The sequence below is a fragment of the Notechis scutatus genome, chromosome 3 (assembly GCF_049901735.1).
Source record: "Notechis scutatus isolate UNSWTSFEM ecotype Mainland chromosome 3, rNotScu1.2, whole genome shotgun sequence".
Taxonomy (NCBI): domain Eukaryota; kingdom Metazoa; phylum Chordata; class Lepidosauria; order Squamata; family Elapidae; genus Notechis; species Notechis scutatus.
The window spans coordinates 31919900-31935347 of NC_142011.1; the positions used below are offsets into that span (position 1 = coordinate 31919900).

The window sequence follows — 15448 nt, forward strand, 5'->3', positions numbered from 1 at the left end:
CTGAAGAAAGTTAAATGTAAAGGACATGGAGTTTTAAATAGGAATCTACTTTTTTGAGATTTTTCAGCGTGGTTAGGAAAAGAGTAGGCCGGGAAGTTCTAAATATCCTTTTGGCAGCAAACCAATTTCTAAAATATTCACTTGTGACGGAATATAGACCCTTGGACTCTATCCTATCCATCAGAGTTGACAAACCTATGGTGATTAAAAGTCCTGGGTCGCAAACCTGTGCTTAGAAAGTTGCATTCTTGAATGTTTTCTTTGTGGTCACAAATACTGTGAAAAGGGTTGGTTGAGGGGGAAACAGCATTGGAGTCAACATTTTCTGCCTCCCCTGAAGACTTCATTGGCCCTCTATCATAAACAAAGTGTCATTCAGCAGTGTGGCTGCCTGCCATTTCTGTACAGGCAATTGATGTTGGCAGTAGAAAGAACATGGGCTAACCAAACATGCACTGACAAAAAAAAACATAGAAGTCATTTGTAATGGCTTGCCTTTAATGGCTCTGAGTGAAACAGTTCTGTTCTTGGAAGGAGGGAGTGGGGCAGAGGTTAGTATGCCTAAAGGTCAAAAGAAGGCCTTTTTACCTTAAATCTCCTGGCATTTTCTGTTTTTGAATTATTTATCTTGCTTGACTGGTTTTCTTTCTTTCTGCCTGTCACCTTCAGTCTTAGGCAAAGTCCTCAGTGCAGTGGGCAGTGCACAACTACTAATGTCACAGAAATTCCAGCAATTCCGTGGCCTCTGTGACCAAAACTTGGTGAGTGTGCAGATCTCTGTTATTTGTATCAAACACCCTCCTCCAGCCTGGCATATAGTCTTACGCCATCCATCTCCACTTTGGGGTGGTTATTTAATTGGATTCAGAGAGAGTGCAGGTAATATTGGTCCACCACCAGCAATGAACGGACCCAAAAGGGTTCCAGAAGGAACTAGGTTTGTTTGTGATGGTCTGTTTCATGGTCTGACTGAGACCTTAGTTGCCACTTGGTACAAGAAGGTGGCTGTGAAGTTGAATCAGTGTGTGTCTATGCAACCTCTCCCTTCCCATGGATCGTCTACTTTCCAAGGTTTATGGAACATCTAAGGAAGGTGAAATGGGAGAAGAGATGTCTAAAGCACCACTGGAGGTCAACAAAAACTGAACCTGACTGAACAGGGGACTACCTTGTGGCAGACAATTTGTCTCTGCCCTCTTGCATCTGTGGATTGCTGCCCACTGGCCTTGTTCTGGGTGACTCGAGCTCTTCTGGATAGAGAGAACTCAAGAGAATCATCTACAAGATTGTGCAGAGAAATTTTCAGAGCATCTGTCTGACAAAATTACTTGAATTCATTCCCAGTTAGCTTTGGTGCAAGTCCTATGGATATGCCTGGGGCAAAAGCTTGCCCTGTTATAGGGGTAGGGAATGGTTTAATGGGCTGGACATGAAGAGGTGGACAGGATCCTTATGACCATGAGGTCAGCTATTAGCTCATCAGATTCATGCCTCTTCTGATTGGCTAAGACTGCCTGGAAAGTGACTGGATTGGTTCTAATGGTGAATTCATCATTCTAATTAGATGAATGAACCAAGGAAGCATTATCTGGACCCTTTCAGTCAATGGACAGAAATGACATTGCTTGCACTTTTGAATATTCTATGGCATGAGCAGGATGGGGCGGGGGGGCAAAACTAAGTGGTTTTGGGTCTTAGGACCTTCTGGATCTGGGACTTTACTATCTTTGGTGCAGATAGGGTGGCACTGCCACAAGCAGATCCAGTGCAAAATCCTTCTGGATTTATGATTATTGCTTGAGGAGCAGGTGGAGTTGTGGCTAAGAAGGCTTTTGTACAATTTTGTATAGAATGCCAGTTCCACCCATTCCTGGATCGTGAGGCTCTACTTACAGTTACTCATGTCCTGGCCACCTCCCAAATGGATGACTGTGATGTGGCTTCCCCTGATTGTATTGTATTAGATTCTTTGCCACACCTGGTGCTATGAATAGTTATCCTTGATGGCAAGGAATAGACCTCGATTCTTGTTCAGAATAGGCTACAATGCAATTGCCATATTGCTTTTGAGAAATTTCTTTGCTTGGCAAATGCAGGATCAATCAACAAAAATAGTATTGGCAATAACAGTAGCCTACTCCGTTATGTAGTAAAACACTGTTATAAAAGAAATAAAGTTCATATCACCAAATTGCACTTGCATTCAAATCATGAATAAAAATGGACCTGAACCTGGATCTGTTCAATACTGTTAGCATGAACTTTAAAACTATCTGCAATTTGAATCAAGTTCAATTCGTTGTTGTTTTTAAATTCTAAATGAACTGCAACATTTTAGGAGAACTTCATCTGCCTTATTTGTTCACTACAGAACCCCAATTCCAATCCTAGGCCCACAGCACAGGACCTTGCTGGGTTTTGGGATCTCTTACAGTTGTCCATTGAAGACATCAGCATGAAATTTGATGAGCTGTACCACCTGAAAGCTAATGGTTGGCAGGTGACAGAGCCATTGGAGAAGAAGGTAAGCATCAAGAATACCAGAGTCAAACTCTTTCAGTGTACATTACGTTGTTTTTATGGATTTATATAGAACATCTCTTGTCCATGTTAAACATCTTATTGCTTTATCCTAAATTCAATTACATTAAATGTATTAGGAAATAAGAATTAGTTGTCTGGTGAAATTATATTAAAAGTATGCACACTTGATGAAGTTCTTCTATACATATAATTAATTATCAGTAAAATATTACCAGTAGTCCTCAACTTACAACCATTCACTTAAATGGTTAAAACCATGCAGCATTCCCCTGGGCACATGATCAAAATTCAGGCATTTTGCAACTGCATGGGTTTAGGACAGTTGCAATGTCCTGGGGTCATGTGATCGCCTTTTGTCACCTGACAATCAAAAGTTAATAGGGAAGGCAGATTCACTTAACCATCATGTTACTAACTTAACAGCTGCATTGAGTCAATTAACAACTGTGGCAAGAAAGGTTTGAAATGGGGAAAATTCACTGAACAGCTGTCTTGCTTAGCAATGGAAATTTGGGACTCGGTTGTGGTCATATGTCAAGGACTACCTGTATTGCCATGCTTCCAGATATCCTTGTACAAATCTCTATATAATATATTTTACAACTTGTTAAAATGATTGTATGTTTAAAGATTATAGGAGTAAACACCTCAGTTGTTACTGAGAAAATAGCATATTGGGGCAAGGCAAACATCTCTGTAATGGCAGTTCCATAAATAGGGCACCACTTCCTTTGCATTACATTGGATAGAGAAGGAGTCTTTCCAAAGATGACCTCAGAACTCTTGACAGGTTGATTCAGGAACAAAAATAGGCACTTGATTTTAAGCAGTGTAGACCTTAATGGAAATCTATACACCTTCAAATGAAGCTTGACTGCAGTTGACTTCATGGACATATCCATGAGGGTTTTGGCAACTGTGCAAAAGTATGATCAACTCTCAATTCAGCAGACAGATCTAGTATTTCTTGGAGATCTCCTACCTAAATGCTAATCATATCTGATCCTTCTAAGATTTTCATACCAACACAGTTTGGACTGTGTACGGACTGAAAGCTTGTGAAGTTCTTTCAAGAATTGTCTTTTAGCATGTTTGTTATTGTCTACAAAAGCAGCCACATATATGTTAATTTCAAGTTTAGGAATCCTTCCCCAACATTATTTTGAAATATACTTTTCCCAAGTATAACCCTGCCTGCTGTACTTGAAATTGACAAGTTTTCTTTACAGCACTTGTATTATTTTGATTATTCATAATAATGTTTAACATAAAATTGAAGTACTTCAGTTATTCCTTCAGTATTACCCTATTAATGTATCCAAAAAGGTGTAAACAGTTCTTATAGTTTTTAAAACTTGAAGCGACTTTGGTTTAATTACTCTGCTCGTACTTATGTTGCATGTTGGGGATCTGGTGGTTTTCACAAATAACCTTTCTGACTTAGAAGCAACTCAAGGTATCCTGGAAGTGATCCAGTCCAAAATAAAGTTTTATTTTGTCCAAAAGCCATGTCCTAAAGCTATGGCATTTTGCAACACTTCTGATATGGAGAAATTACTTGGTTCTTTGTGCCTAAGCCTGTATATCTGTAGTCAAATCTGAACAGCATATGAACAATCAATCCATGGTTCCCTGTCAGACATCCTCTTTGAATCTTACTTTAGTCCTGTCCATTATTGTGTCTCTATATTACAGGATTAAATTTAACTCTGATGCTTGTAAATGATGTTTTATGCTCATTCTATCACTATTGAATAATGCAACTGGAGCTTCAAGATAGTTATTTTATTTCAGATTTGGTTCAATACAGCCTGAATTTTATTGCCTTAAATTAGTTTAATAGTGATGGTGTTTTGACAAATTTGTTCTATTTTGCCTTAAAAAAAATTATTTCTCACATTATAATCATTGAAAGCAATTTTAGATTAAAATCTAGTCACGTAAAATGGATTTAAATTATGTGGGGAAGCAAAATTTAACTTTTAAAATTAATAGTTAGCATTCCTTAGTTTAAATTTGCTATATGAAAACTCATCAAAGGTAAGGGAAAAGAAATACAGGTAATCTTCGACTTACAACTATTTGTTTAGCAATCATTGAAAGTTACAATGATACTGGAAAAAAACGACTTCTGACCAGTCCTCATGTTTAAGGCCAGCTTGGTTCCCCCAGGTCATGTGATCAAAATTTGAGTACTTGGCAACTGGCATGTATTTATAACAGTTTCAGTAGGGGGAGAGGGTGTCATATGATCACTATTTGCAACCTTCCCAGCTGGCTTCTTCTGACAAACAAAGTCAACGGGAGAAACCAGATTTGATTAATGACCATGTGATTTTCTTAACAACTGAAGTGATTCACTTAACAATTGTGACCAAAAAAAATCATAAATTGGGTGCAAATTTGCTTAACCACCACCCTGCTTAGCAGTGGAAATTCTGTTCCCACTCGTGGTCATAAGTCAAGAACTACCTCTAAAATAAAGGAGGCAGGAATGAGATTTTTGATATATAGATGTACTAGTAACAGTTTCTCATTTTTGAAAATCCACTTCTGTCAGTGCTGTGTAATGTTGAGAGTTACGGATTCTGTTTTTCTACATTTTTGCTATTATTCCTCCCTAAAGGAAGAAAAGAAACCACCCCCTCCTGTTCCAAAGAAGCCAGCTAAACCGAAATCTCAGCTAAACCGGGATAAGGCATCCGACTCAGTGGACAAGCAGCGCCAGGAAGCTCGCAAACGCCTCATGGCAGCCAAGCGTGCGGCCTCTGTTCGACAAAACTCTGCCACTGAGAGTGCGGACAGCATTGAAATCTACGTTCCTGAGGCACAGACCCGTCTTTGAGCAAAGGGAAGAGGAAGAAAACACTTTTTTTCACACCATTAAAAGAGGAAAACAAAACAAAAAAAAATGGGTTCACTAAACAGTAGTGTGATTTCTTTGGTCTAGAGATACCAGAGCCAACCCTGCCAAGGGCTCCCAATTAGACCTTTCCTGGTTCTGTGCTTTGGTTTTTCTCCTCCCCATCTTTCACGCTGGCTGTGGTGTGGCTGAACAAACTTTTGGAAACACAGTCCTTTACACGTGGAACTGCAACCTTTTTACTTGTCAATCTGAGGAGAATTATTAGCTTGTTTACATGAAATGGACTAAATTGAAACAAACAAACTCCCCCTGCCCACCTTCGGCACTTGCCATGCTGTGCTTCCCCCACCCCAAATCCTTTGGCTATTTGTTCTGTCTTCTATCCCCAGAGAATCTCTTTATCTCCACCCTCACTGTTTTTCTTGTATTTTATAGTTGTTCTCCTCTTTGCCATCCTTTTCTCTGCATGGCATCATTTACTGTGTTAGAAGTAAACTCTTCTACAGTGCTGCAGAAGAAAACACCGCTCAGCGTGTACTCTTGCACTCTGCTAGTGAGCAGCCTTCAGTTTTGTTACATATTATTTCCTTTATAGATGGGTTGGGAGTGGGTGGCCAGGGCTGGGTTGGGTTGGGGGAGGCAGTGAGGCTTTAGGGTTAATATATCTTGTAGTCCAATGATGTAAACAGAGGGCACATTCGGTGAGATATAAACAGTGTGTTTTGTTGTAATAGCCTGGAAGCAAAAAAAAAAAAAAAAAAAAGTGCAATAAGAGAAGTGTTTTGTCTGCACACTCCCATGAATAGTGCTGCAAAAGGAGGATTTCCCATCCAGGGCATCCGAAAGAAACACAGCAAGGTGGATTCACATGTTGCCGCACACACTTTTCTTTTTTTCCTGTACTCTCTTCCCCTTTGCAATTTTTTGTATGTGATTTTGTGTGCAAGGATCAATGTATAAGAAACCAGCTGCTATACAAAGGGTGGGGAAAAACTATTTCAAAGTTGTACTTAATACGTTCTATGGTGAAAGACAATGGTTTTTGTACTGAAAAAAAAATGAGGTAGATATTAGATGGTTGGCAAATTGCCTGCCTGTATGTATGTGTACATATGCACATAATACACTTAGTAGGATATGTAAATTTAATACATACCAATGCATACATAGCTAATCACACATGTACACATTCAGATGGTGTCTTTAAAAAAGCACCTCCAAGAGGATGGGTGTATGTATAGCATATATTTTTACATGTACTATAGCTAGATGTGTGTAAAAGTGTGTGCAAAAATATATACCGTGCATATTCTCAGCCATTCTGGCCCCTTCTGTCTCATATTTTTGGAGGAACCATCATGAAATTTCATTTGACCTTCCTCTTTCCCTCTGCACACCTATTTTGAGCTAATCAATGAAGCCAGGAATCAAACAGCCAAATCTTAAGTTTCTCCTCTGCCCTCCACACTACCCTGTTTTCCACTTCTACACTTCTCAGAAATCTGTGCACTGTAATTTGGGGAGTCTTGAGAAAAGAAGGTATTTGATGGAATAGCCTAAAGTGACCAGAACACAAAAGAATTTTTTTTTACTGGTACATTAATGAAAATCATGTCAGTGAATGCTGTATATGCTGTCTATGCATAGGGAGTGTTAGATTCTTACCTGCCCACTTAATGTACAATTTTGTAATCTGTGAAAGCTTGACCATATAGAGTATGGCTTCAAAAGAGACTTGATTTATTCTATTTTCCTCTCCCTCTCCAATAACCTTACTTTGATGATGGAGGGTGCTTGATGAACTTTTGAAAAAAGTGGCTGACTTTCACAGTTCTTCCTATTAAAATTTGAAACGCTTGGAATGTGACTTTTTTTACTTGCATTTCCCAAAGCAGCAATGTTAGAAATTAGGGCAGGTGTTTGATGGACTCCGTTTCAATGGTATATGTTTTGGCGTGCAGTTTGTCAGTGGGATTAAATCTTAAATGTATGTAATTCAGCAAAACAGGTGTCCCGGTTTTAGAGAAGTGTTTGCTTCCACAATTACACAATTTACCTTGAAAAAAAAGATAGACATGCTTTTCTCTGGTATATGTACTTACATGCTATATACACGGAATATATTTGTCCATTTTACATCTTAGGTGTATTTACAAAGGGGCATTTTTAGCTGATGTGTACCCCTGGTGTGAATGGGCATCGTTAGTTTGTTGCAATAAAAATAGTAAAGATCATGGGTTCTGAAACAGTCCTGAAAAACACAAGGGCTTGTCTTCAGCATGCCTCCAGCATTGCTAACCACACTTGGGAGGTAATTATGGGCTTTGGTGGAAGAGAGATCAAAGCAAGGGCAGTCAGCTGGTTTCAAAGCAAGGAAACATCAGAAGTTTTACTTCAAACTCTCAGCACTGACCTTTCTCCCCCAATGTTTTCTTTTAAAGGCCTACTTGGTAGTAACTACTACTTGATCCTCAAAAGAGCACTGAAAATAGTTTCCATAGATGGCACTTGCATGAAATGACACATTTGCTGAAGTATGCATACTTCAGGAATTGAAATATTGTGGTCGCCTTTCCTTCTGTATCTCCTCCAACTGTAGCAGAGGATTCTTCACAAAACTAACTTATTCTATCTACAAATCCGTATTAGCGATAAGGTAGCCTCTCTCTAATCCAAATCTTGCGTCTGTGGATGACATAGCTTCTTTTCAAAATGTGTAAAGCAGTGTTTCTCAACCTTGACAATTTTAACATGGATTTCAACTCTCAGACTACTCTATCCAAAATTCTGGAGTTGAAATCCACACATCTTAGAATGAGAAATACTCATCTGAATGTTTTGGGGTGACTTAAATGGAATCTAAAAACATCCACATTCATAAAATGGAAATACATCCAATATCTACTCTTGATAGCATTCACTGGACCGTGTTCCGATCCCTTAAAATTTAATACAGTAATTCAGCCATAAACAGACCGAATTTATAAAATTGGCCAAATCTGACCTTTATGTGATTCAAGGAAATACCCAATAGATTTAAATCTAGTGGTAGAACTACAAATACTTAGGTGAATTAATTTCTTAATAGCAATAATTCTGTGAAATGAGCAGGATGCCTTATGCTTGTTTCCCTGCTTCTTGCATTTCAGTTTTGATCTTCAGCTTCATTGGTTTTCAACAGAGAATGTAAACAGAGCCAGGGTTAAAGTTGCTCTGAAAAATCCATTTGGTGGAACTGTGCTCCATATATGCTTGCCTAGTTGTATTTACCTAATTGTGTGATTTGAAAAGCAATGTACCTATTATTTTGATGACCTGTTTCCTCCCAACCATGAATAATGGTAATATGTTCCCCCAAGTGATATTTCTTAGTTTTATGGCAGGAAAAAAAAAAAAAAGGAGGGAGAGGATTGCTTAGGACTGTGATTGATATTAATGATGGGCTAGGTTTGTTTTTTTGTTTTTTGTTTGTTTTTTTAAGGAAAAAAAAAATTAAAGCCTTGTACCAGACCCATGGCCCAACGGTTTGTAATGTGAGTTTTGCTGCCATTATAAAAAAATATATAGTAAAACAAAAGGATCTATTTGATGCTCTTACGCCTGTCTCCTTGCAATCTCTGATCTACTTTTTAGAGCTAGCAATCAGATGTAAAAGGAAAAATGGAGAGATTAGGGAAAGTGTATCTGAAAACACTGAAGACATTTAATTTAGACTCTTTTTTTGTTGTTGTTGTCTCTTAGAGCAGGGATGTCAAACTCTTAATTCATTGAGGGCCGCATCAGAGTTGTGTTTGATCTGGGGGGGGGGTGTCGGCTAGCTCAATGTCACTCATCGAGGCTCCGTTTTTGGCCACGATGGCCTCCTGCAGCCCTCTGCCAGTGAAAATGGAGCTCAGGGAGGCCGTGCAGAAGCCTCCCAGGCTGTTTTGGGCCGCGACAGCCTCCTGCACAGCCTCCCTGAGTTCCATTTTCACTGGCAGAGGGCTGCAGGAGGCCGTTGGGTGGTAGGAGCCCAAAACAGAGCTGGGGAGGGTTGCATACAGTTCTCCCGAGCTCCCTTTTAGCTGGCAGAGGCACCGCGGGTCAGTCCTTCACTGTTTTCAGGGTGGGCCCGCGGGCCAGATCTAAGCATCCCGCGGGCTGGATCTGGCCCCCGGGCCTTGAGTTTGACACCCCTATTTTAGTATGACCAAATTCATCTTTAATAAATGAACAAAAGCATTGCAAGAGTATTCTCTAAATCCATGTTTATTGCCTGATGATCTAGCAATGTTGGTTTTCACCAACTTTAAAATTTAGCCACAAAATGAGATATTTTCCCAATCAAAAAATGTTTTTTTTATATTCCTTTGAAATCATTTAGCAGCTGAATGTTGGCTAATCAATCATTTGGTTAATAGCTCTATATCTTGGCCATTTGATCTCTATCATTAACTTTCCTGGATATTCAAAGTATACTTTACTTTGAAATAGTGTTCTTACTAGAAAGAGTAAATCAAAGAAACAGTACTGAGCAATTAAATGGAAGAATTGTATTGTCTCAGCCCTTAATATAAAATTGCATGGTACCAATGATACAGCACACGGCTGAGCGACTTATTCCATCTCTTTCTATTTCATGCTTCTGAACTAGAATAGCAAATATTTTAGATCTGGGGACATATGAGCAACATTCTCTCATCAGGTTAAACTTGAATTTCAAGCTCTGTTCTTGCAAAACTCTTTATTCTTTTTTCATTGAGCTAATTTATGCTTCAGTTGTCTTGCTCACCAAATTTTGCACGATATTGTACAGACTGAAGAGATTATATGTATAGAGAAAAACATGAAATGTGCTTTTTATATATTGGCTTTTTAAATTACAGGGAAAGATTTTTAAATTATAGTGTTGCACACTGTACAATGGATAGAAAATATATAAATTAGGGAAGAAAAGCCCCCCCCCCAATCTTACTGAAATACAACTCCCATCCCATGTAAAATTCAATATCTGATATAATTTCCTACTTATGCTGTAGATACAATACACACATTTGACAAAAACATTGCTAACAGTAGTATCCTTTATTGATGTTCTTTCCAAAAGAAGCAAAAATATGTACAGAATGGAAATTACTCTTATTGCCCTATTGATGACTAGGTCTGTTTATTTCCACATTTAGATTTTTGTTTTAAGCTATATAAAATTGTTATAGTCTACTATGCAAGAATAGTCCCATTGCCAATTCTTAATTCCATAATTAGTGAGCTGGCTTGTCCCTGGTAGCATTCAATATTATTCACTTTCTGGCATACATTTCTCTGGTTAAATTTCTCTTACAGTATTGAATATGTGTGTTCTGTAGAATTTAATTTATGAGGGGGAAGAAATGCTGTGAAACCAATAATAACCATTGGGGCAGGAGGATTCTGAAAAGCCATGGAAATAGTTGATCACCACACATACACTATTCCAAATCAGACTCAACTCCTGGCAACTTCATGGAGGAATCTATGCAATTTTCTAGGCAGCTTTTTCAAAAGTGGTTTGTCATTGCATTGATTCCACTGTTCCTAGTCCAGCAGTTTAACCACTGGTAGTGATGGTGAACCTGTAACGCACTTATCAAAGCTGACACGCCACCTTTTGGGTGACATACCTGCATTCACCATCACCCCTTCCAACTCTGTCATTGTGTATTCAACAAATATTCTCAAAAGCATATCCCATTCTCATGCTCATATGTGAGAATGGCATATGCTCTGACGCAGCATCTTTTAAATTGCATGACAGGGCAATACTCTCATAGACATAGCCCCCCGAGTCTCCAAAAATTCCACAAGAATGGGTGTCCTTTCACATTCTGGGGAGGCTCAGGAGGCTGTGGAAGAGCATTCTTCAAACCTGCTTCACAATTTATGACCTCGTGTCCTGAAGCAGCCTTAAAACTGCTGTAAGGGCCTGTAAACAAAGAGAAACCACCACCTGAGGGTAAGAGGTGCACAACAGATTCATTGACCAAGGCATGCAAGGCAGCCTTTTTGAGTAGCAGCTGTGGTACTACCGTGTTTCTCACAAAATAAGGCCGGGCCTTATTTTTTTTTTTGACCCCCGAAAAAACGGCTAGGCTGTCTTTTCGAGGGTGACTTAATTCCCCCCTTGCATCCTCGAGTGGGTGGGCAGCGACGGCTTGGATGTTGACCTCAGCGTTGGTGGGGCACTTCGTATCGGGAGACCTTCCGCCACCGTTGCTTTTCCTTCTCCCTTGCTGCCGCGGCGTTTAGAGCAACACCGTGGCATTTGGCGCAGCCACGTGCAGCCAGCCAGGGCTCCTCCCTGCAACCAGAGCCCAGCAGAGACAGTCGGCTTCAGGCACTCCTGTCGCCGCCTTCCCTTTGCCTTCAAAGGTAAAGCCAATTCTTTTAAAAACAACGCCCTACTACAACAAAGACTCCCCTGCCCGAGAGGGCAGCCCAACCCCACATGGGGAGGTGACTCTCCCAGGGCCACAGTGCAGGATTGGCCCACCTCGGGAGAAGCGCCCAGCCGCCAGCTGCCTGGCGCTGGGCAGGGGCACGAAGAACTTCGCCTGGGACACCCAGCGCAGCTGACAGGCGGGCCCTCCTGCCCGGCAGCAGAGCTCTCACCAAGACAGCGAGCGCCTCCCCACCGGACCCTCTGCTCATCCCGCCAGGGCCGTACCAGAGCCGTGTGGGCTGGGCAGAGCCAGGAAAGCGAGCCGCGGGTGCGTGCCTGCCTGCCAAGCAAAAGAGCCGGGCCGACCTGAGCTTGGCTTCCTTCCCAAGTCCCTCCAGCCTGAACCCAAAGGGGCCACCGGGAGAGGCTGCTCGAGGCAGTGATAGCGCCCACCCGTCCGTGGACAGGGAGGCGAGGTGATGGCAGCGCTACTTCCCTGGCCGGCGGAGAGAGCCCAAAGCCACCTGTCCTTTCTACCCCTCGCCCAGCCTGTCCCCGTCCCCACGCATCTCCAAATGCACCGGCAGCTCCAAACGCTGCAGCGGAATGGGCATCGGGCAGAGGCGCTGACTCAACAGGGCTCAGCTCAGAGGAGGACGCAGTGCAGGCCGTCACCTTGCCTCCCTGTCCACAGATGGGTGGGCTCTATCACTGCCTCGGGCAGCCTCTCCTGGTGGCCCCTTCGGGTTCGGGCTGGAGGGACTTGGGAAGGAAGCCAAGCTTGGGTCAGCCTGGCTCTTTCGCTTGGCAGGTGGGCACGCCCCCACGGCTCACTTTCCCAGCTCTGCCCAGCCCACATGGCTCTGGTGCAGCCCTGGCGGGATGAGCGGAGGGCCTGGTGGGGAGGCGCTCACTGCCTTGGCCAGAGCTCTGCCGCTGGACAGGAGGACCCGCCTGTCAGCTGCGCTGGATGCCCCAGGCGAAGCTCTTCGCGCTCTGCCCAGCGCCAGGCAGGGATGGCTGGGCGCTTCTCCCGGGGTGTACCGATCCTGCGCTGCGGCCCCAGGAGATTCGCCTTCCCACATGGGGTTGGGCTGCCCTCTCGGACAGGGGAGGTTTTGTCGTACCGGTAGTAGGGTGTCGTTTTTCAAATAATGGGTTTTGCCTTTGAAGTGAAGGGAAGGCGGCGAAAGGAGAGCCTGAAGCCGAGTGTCTCCGCCGGGCTCCATTTGCAGGGAGGAGCCCTGGCTGGCTGCGCATGGCTGCTCCAAATGCCGCGGCGTTGCTCTAAATGCCACGGCAGCATGGGGAGAAGGGGAAGCAATGGTGGAGAAAGGTCCCCTGATACGAAGTGCACCACCAACGCCAAAGTCAACGCAGGCAGCACCATATCCGGGTATGCAACAATAGTTCTTCCTAACGGCAAGCCCCCCCCGCCATTTCCCCCCATTTTGCATGATTAATATAGGCCTTAATTTGGGGGGAGGGACTTAATTTTATTTTATGCCGATAAAACATGCTGGGCCTTCCTATTGGTGGAGGCCGTATTTTTGGAGAAACACAGTAGTTTCAGTGATACTAGTAGCAGAAATTGAGGCCTCTACTTCAGGCCCAGCCTCAGCACTGCCACCGAATTCTGCTCAGGGTGGTCTAGATTGTTAGGAAGGAAGATGAACAATTGCTTTGATTGGGAAGGAAAATAATAAGCTACAGTCAAGTGTTCTAATTTTTGACATCCTGAGCCCAGTGCAGCAGGCCAAACTGAATCTTCATAGGGATAGGCAAATGTCAAATATTTTGTTTGTCCAACTGCAGTTTTCTTTTGAACACTTTTTTAGGGAAGTATGGGATTAGGACTTCTGAAATCAATAAGGAATGAGCTTTTTTAAAACAAAAAAAAATCTCTAGTGTGGTAAAATAGAGGTAAGCATGAACATGCACTGATTGCAAACATGAGTGACCAGAATTAAGTTCGTATGATGTAATTAAAGTGCTGGCTTGTCTTTGGGGAATTCAGCCTCAGACACAGAAATTCGCTGGATGTCTTTGGGTCAGTCACACTCAGCCTAAGTTAACCCATGGGAGTTATAGGAAAAAGGAAGTACTATGTTAGTCTTGAAAGAAAATAAGGGCTATAAGTCAATAGAAATAGCACTTTGACTTCAATATAATTCCACAGTGCTTTACAGCATTCTATAAATGGTTTACAAATATTAGCATATTGCCCCAACAATCTGGGCCCTCACTTTACTGACCTCGGAAGGATAGAAGGCTGAGTCAACTTTGAGTCTGCGAGGATTGAACTCCTGACAGTGGGCAGAGTCAGCCTGCAATACTGCATTCTAACCACTGTGCCACCATGGCTCTTTAAACAAGGTGGATTGAATTGTAAAATGGAGATGTGAAGAGTAAAAAAGGTAAGGGGTGACTAAGAAAGTTATGGTTGGATCGAGTAGATGAGAAAGATGAAAAATCTTTAAAAATCATGTGAAGAGGTATACAGGCGTAGTTCTGGAATGATAGGTTTTCAGAATAGAAAGGCATTGAGTAGCTAGACAAATGGTCTTGGTACAAACTAGATTTATTTTTCCCCCTCTTCTCCCTCCTGTCTCATTTCATTTATTTTTGCTTTTCTTTTGCATGTTTATGCTGAAAACAAATGCATGAAAGTTGACTGTAAGCATGGTGTGGGTGGCTAAAAGGCAGACTGAAAGACAGTGAATAATGCTACTTCACAGGTGTCAAACTCACAGTGTCACATTGCCGTCACTTGATGTTTCATGTTTTTCCCATTTGCGGAGCTGTGGTGGACATAGCCTGCACCTGATCCATCCAGCCCACAGGCTGCCAATTTGACACCCCTGGTCTCTAAATCCTTCCATTTAAAAAACATATTCAGTCCTAGTCTGTAAGAAAGTTTGGGCCATTTGTTCTGCGCTCTGCCCCCACACCTCTCTCCTAAAGTTACTTTAATAATTTTTTCAGGTATGAAAAAAATGTCACAAGGACAAGGCTCAAATAACATCCAGATTTTGGCAGAATTGGCAAAGCTGAACAAAATCCTGGATTATTCATTAACACTTTAGTAAGGGCTCTACAGATGCCTCATTTAAATCAATCCTTGCAAATGGATTTCTTTCCAAAATGAGTCAGGCTCATAGTTGTGTCAGCCTGAGTCAGACCCACAGCTCATTATGGTCAGAAATAGGTTGTGATATATGCTTTCTTGCTGGTATCAGCGAGAATGCTGGGGTGTGCGTGTGCCCAATTTAGTTTTTCCACAATAATTTTCTGCATATTTTAGCATATATGATCAAATCAATCAGAGGTGGTGATGTAACAGGTAGAAAAGTACAGATCTAGAAGTAGACAAGCTGCTGGCTTTGACCTAGAATGCCAAAATTTCAGTAAAGAATCTTTTCTCTTGGATAGTAAACAATAAATCTGTTACTCGAACAGGCTCAAAAAGGGCTGTGCTACCTTTTATCATAGATTAAAGTTATCCCATCTATATTCTGTACAATAAATTGGTAAATAGTCACTGTTAGTGGAGAGAAAAGTAAGTTCTTCCTTTGTGATTGTTTTTGTACACAGAACGTTATCCAACATTAAAACCCTTCTTGCCTCCAATCAAGATGGTA

The 15448-nt window shown here is 41.8% G+C and overlaps 1 protein-coding gene across 14 annotated transcripts in view; it reads left to right on the plus strand.

The window, feature by feature from the left end:
* DLGAP4 (DLG associated protein 4) overlaps positions 1 to 7272 on the plus strand; it is a 398191-nt gene extending 390919 nt beyond the window's left edge. For all 14 annotated transcript variants that reach the window (XM_087959401.1, XM_087959402.1, XM_087959404.1 and 11 more), the window contains 3 exons: positions 670 to 761; positions 2372 to 2524; positions 5171 to 7272. In XM_087959401.1, coding sequence (XP_087815527.1) covers positions 670 to 761; positions 2372 to 2524; positions 5171 to 5389 — 464 coding nt within the window. In that variant the 3' untranslated portion in view covers positions 5390 to 7272. The remainder of the gene's footprint in view (positions 1 to 669; positions 762 to 2371; positions 2525 to 5170) is intronic.
* The last annotated feature ends 8176 nt before the right edge of the window (positions 7273 to 15448 follow it).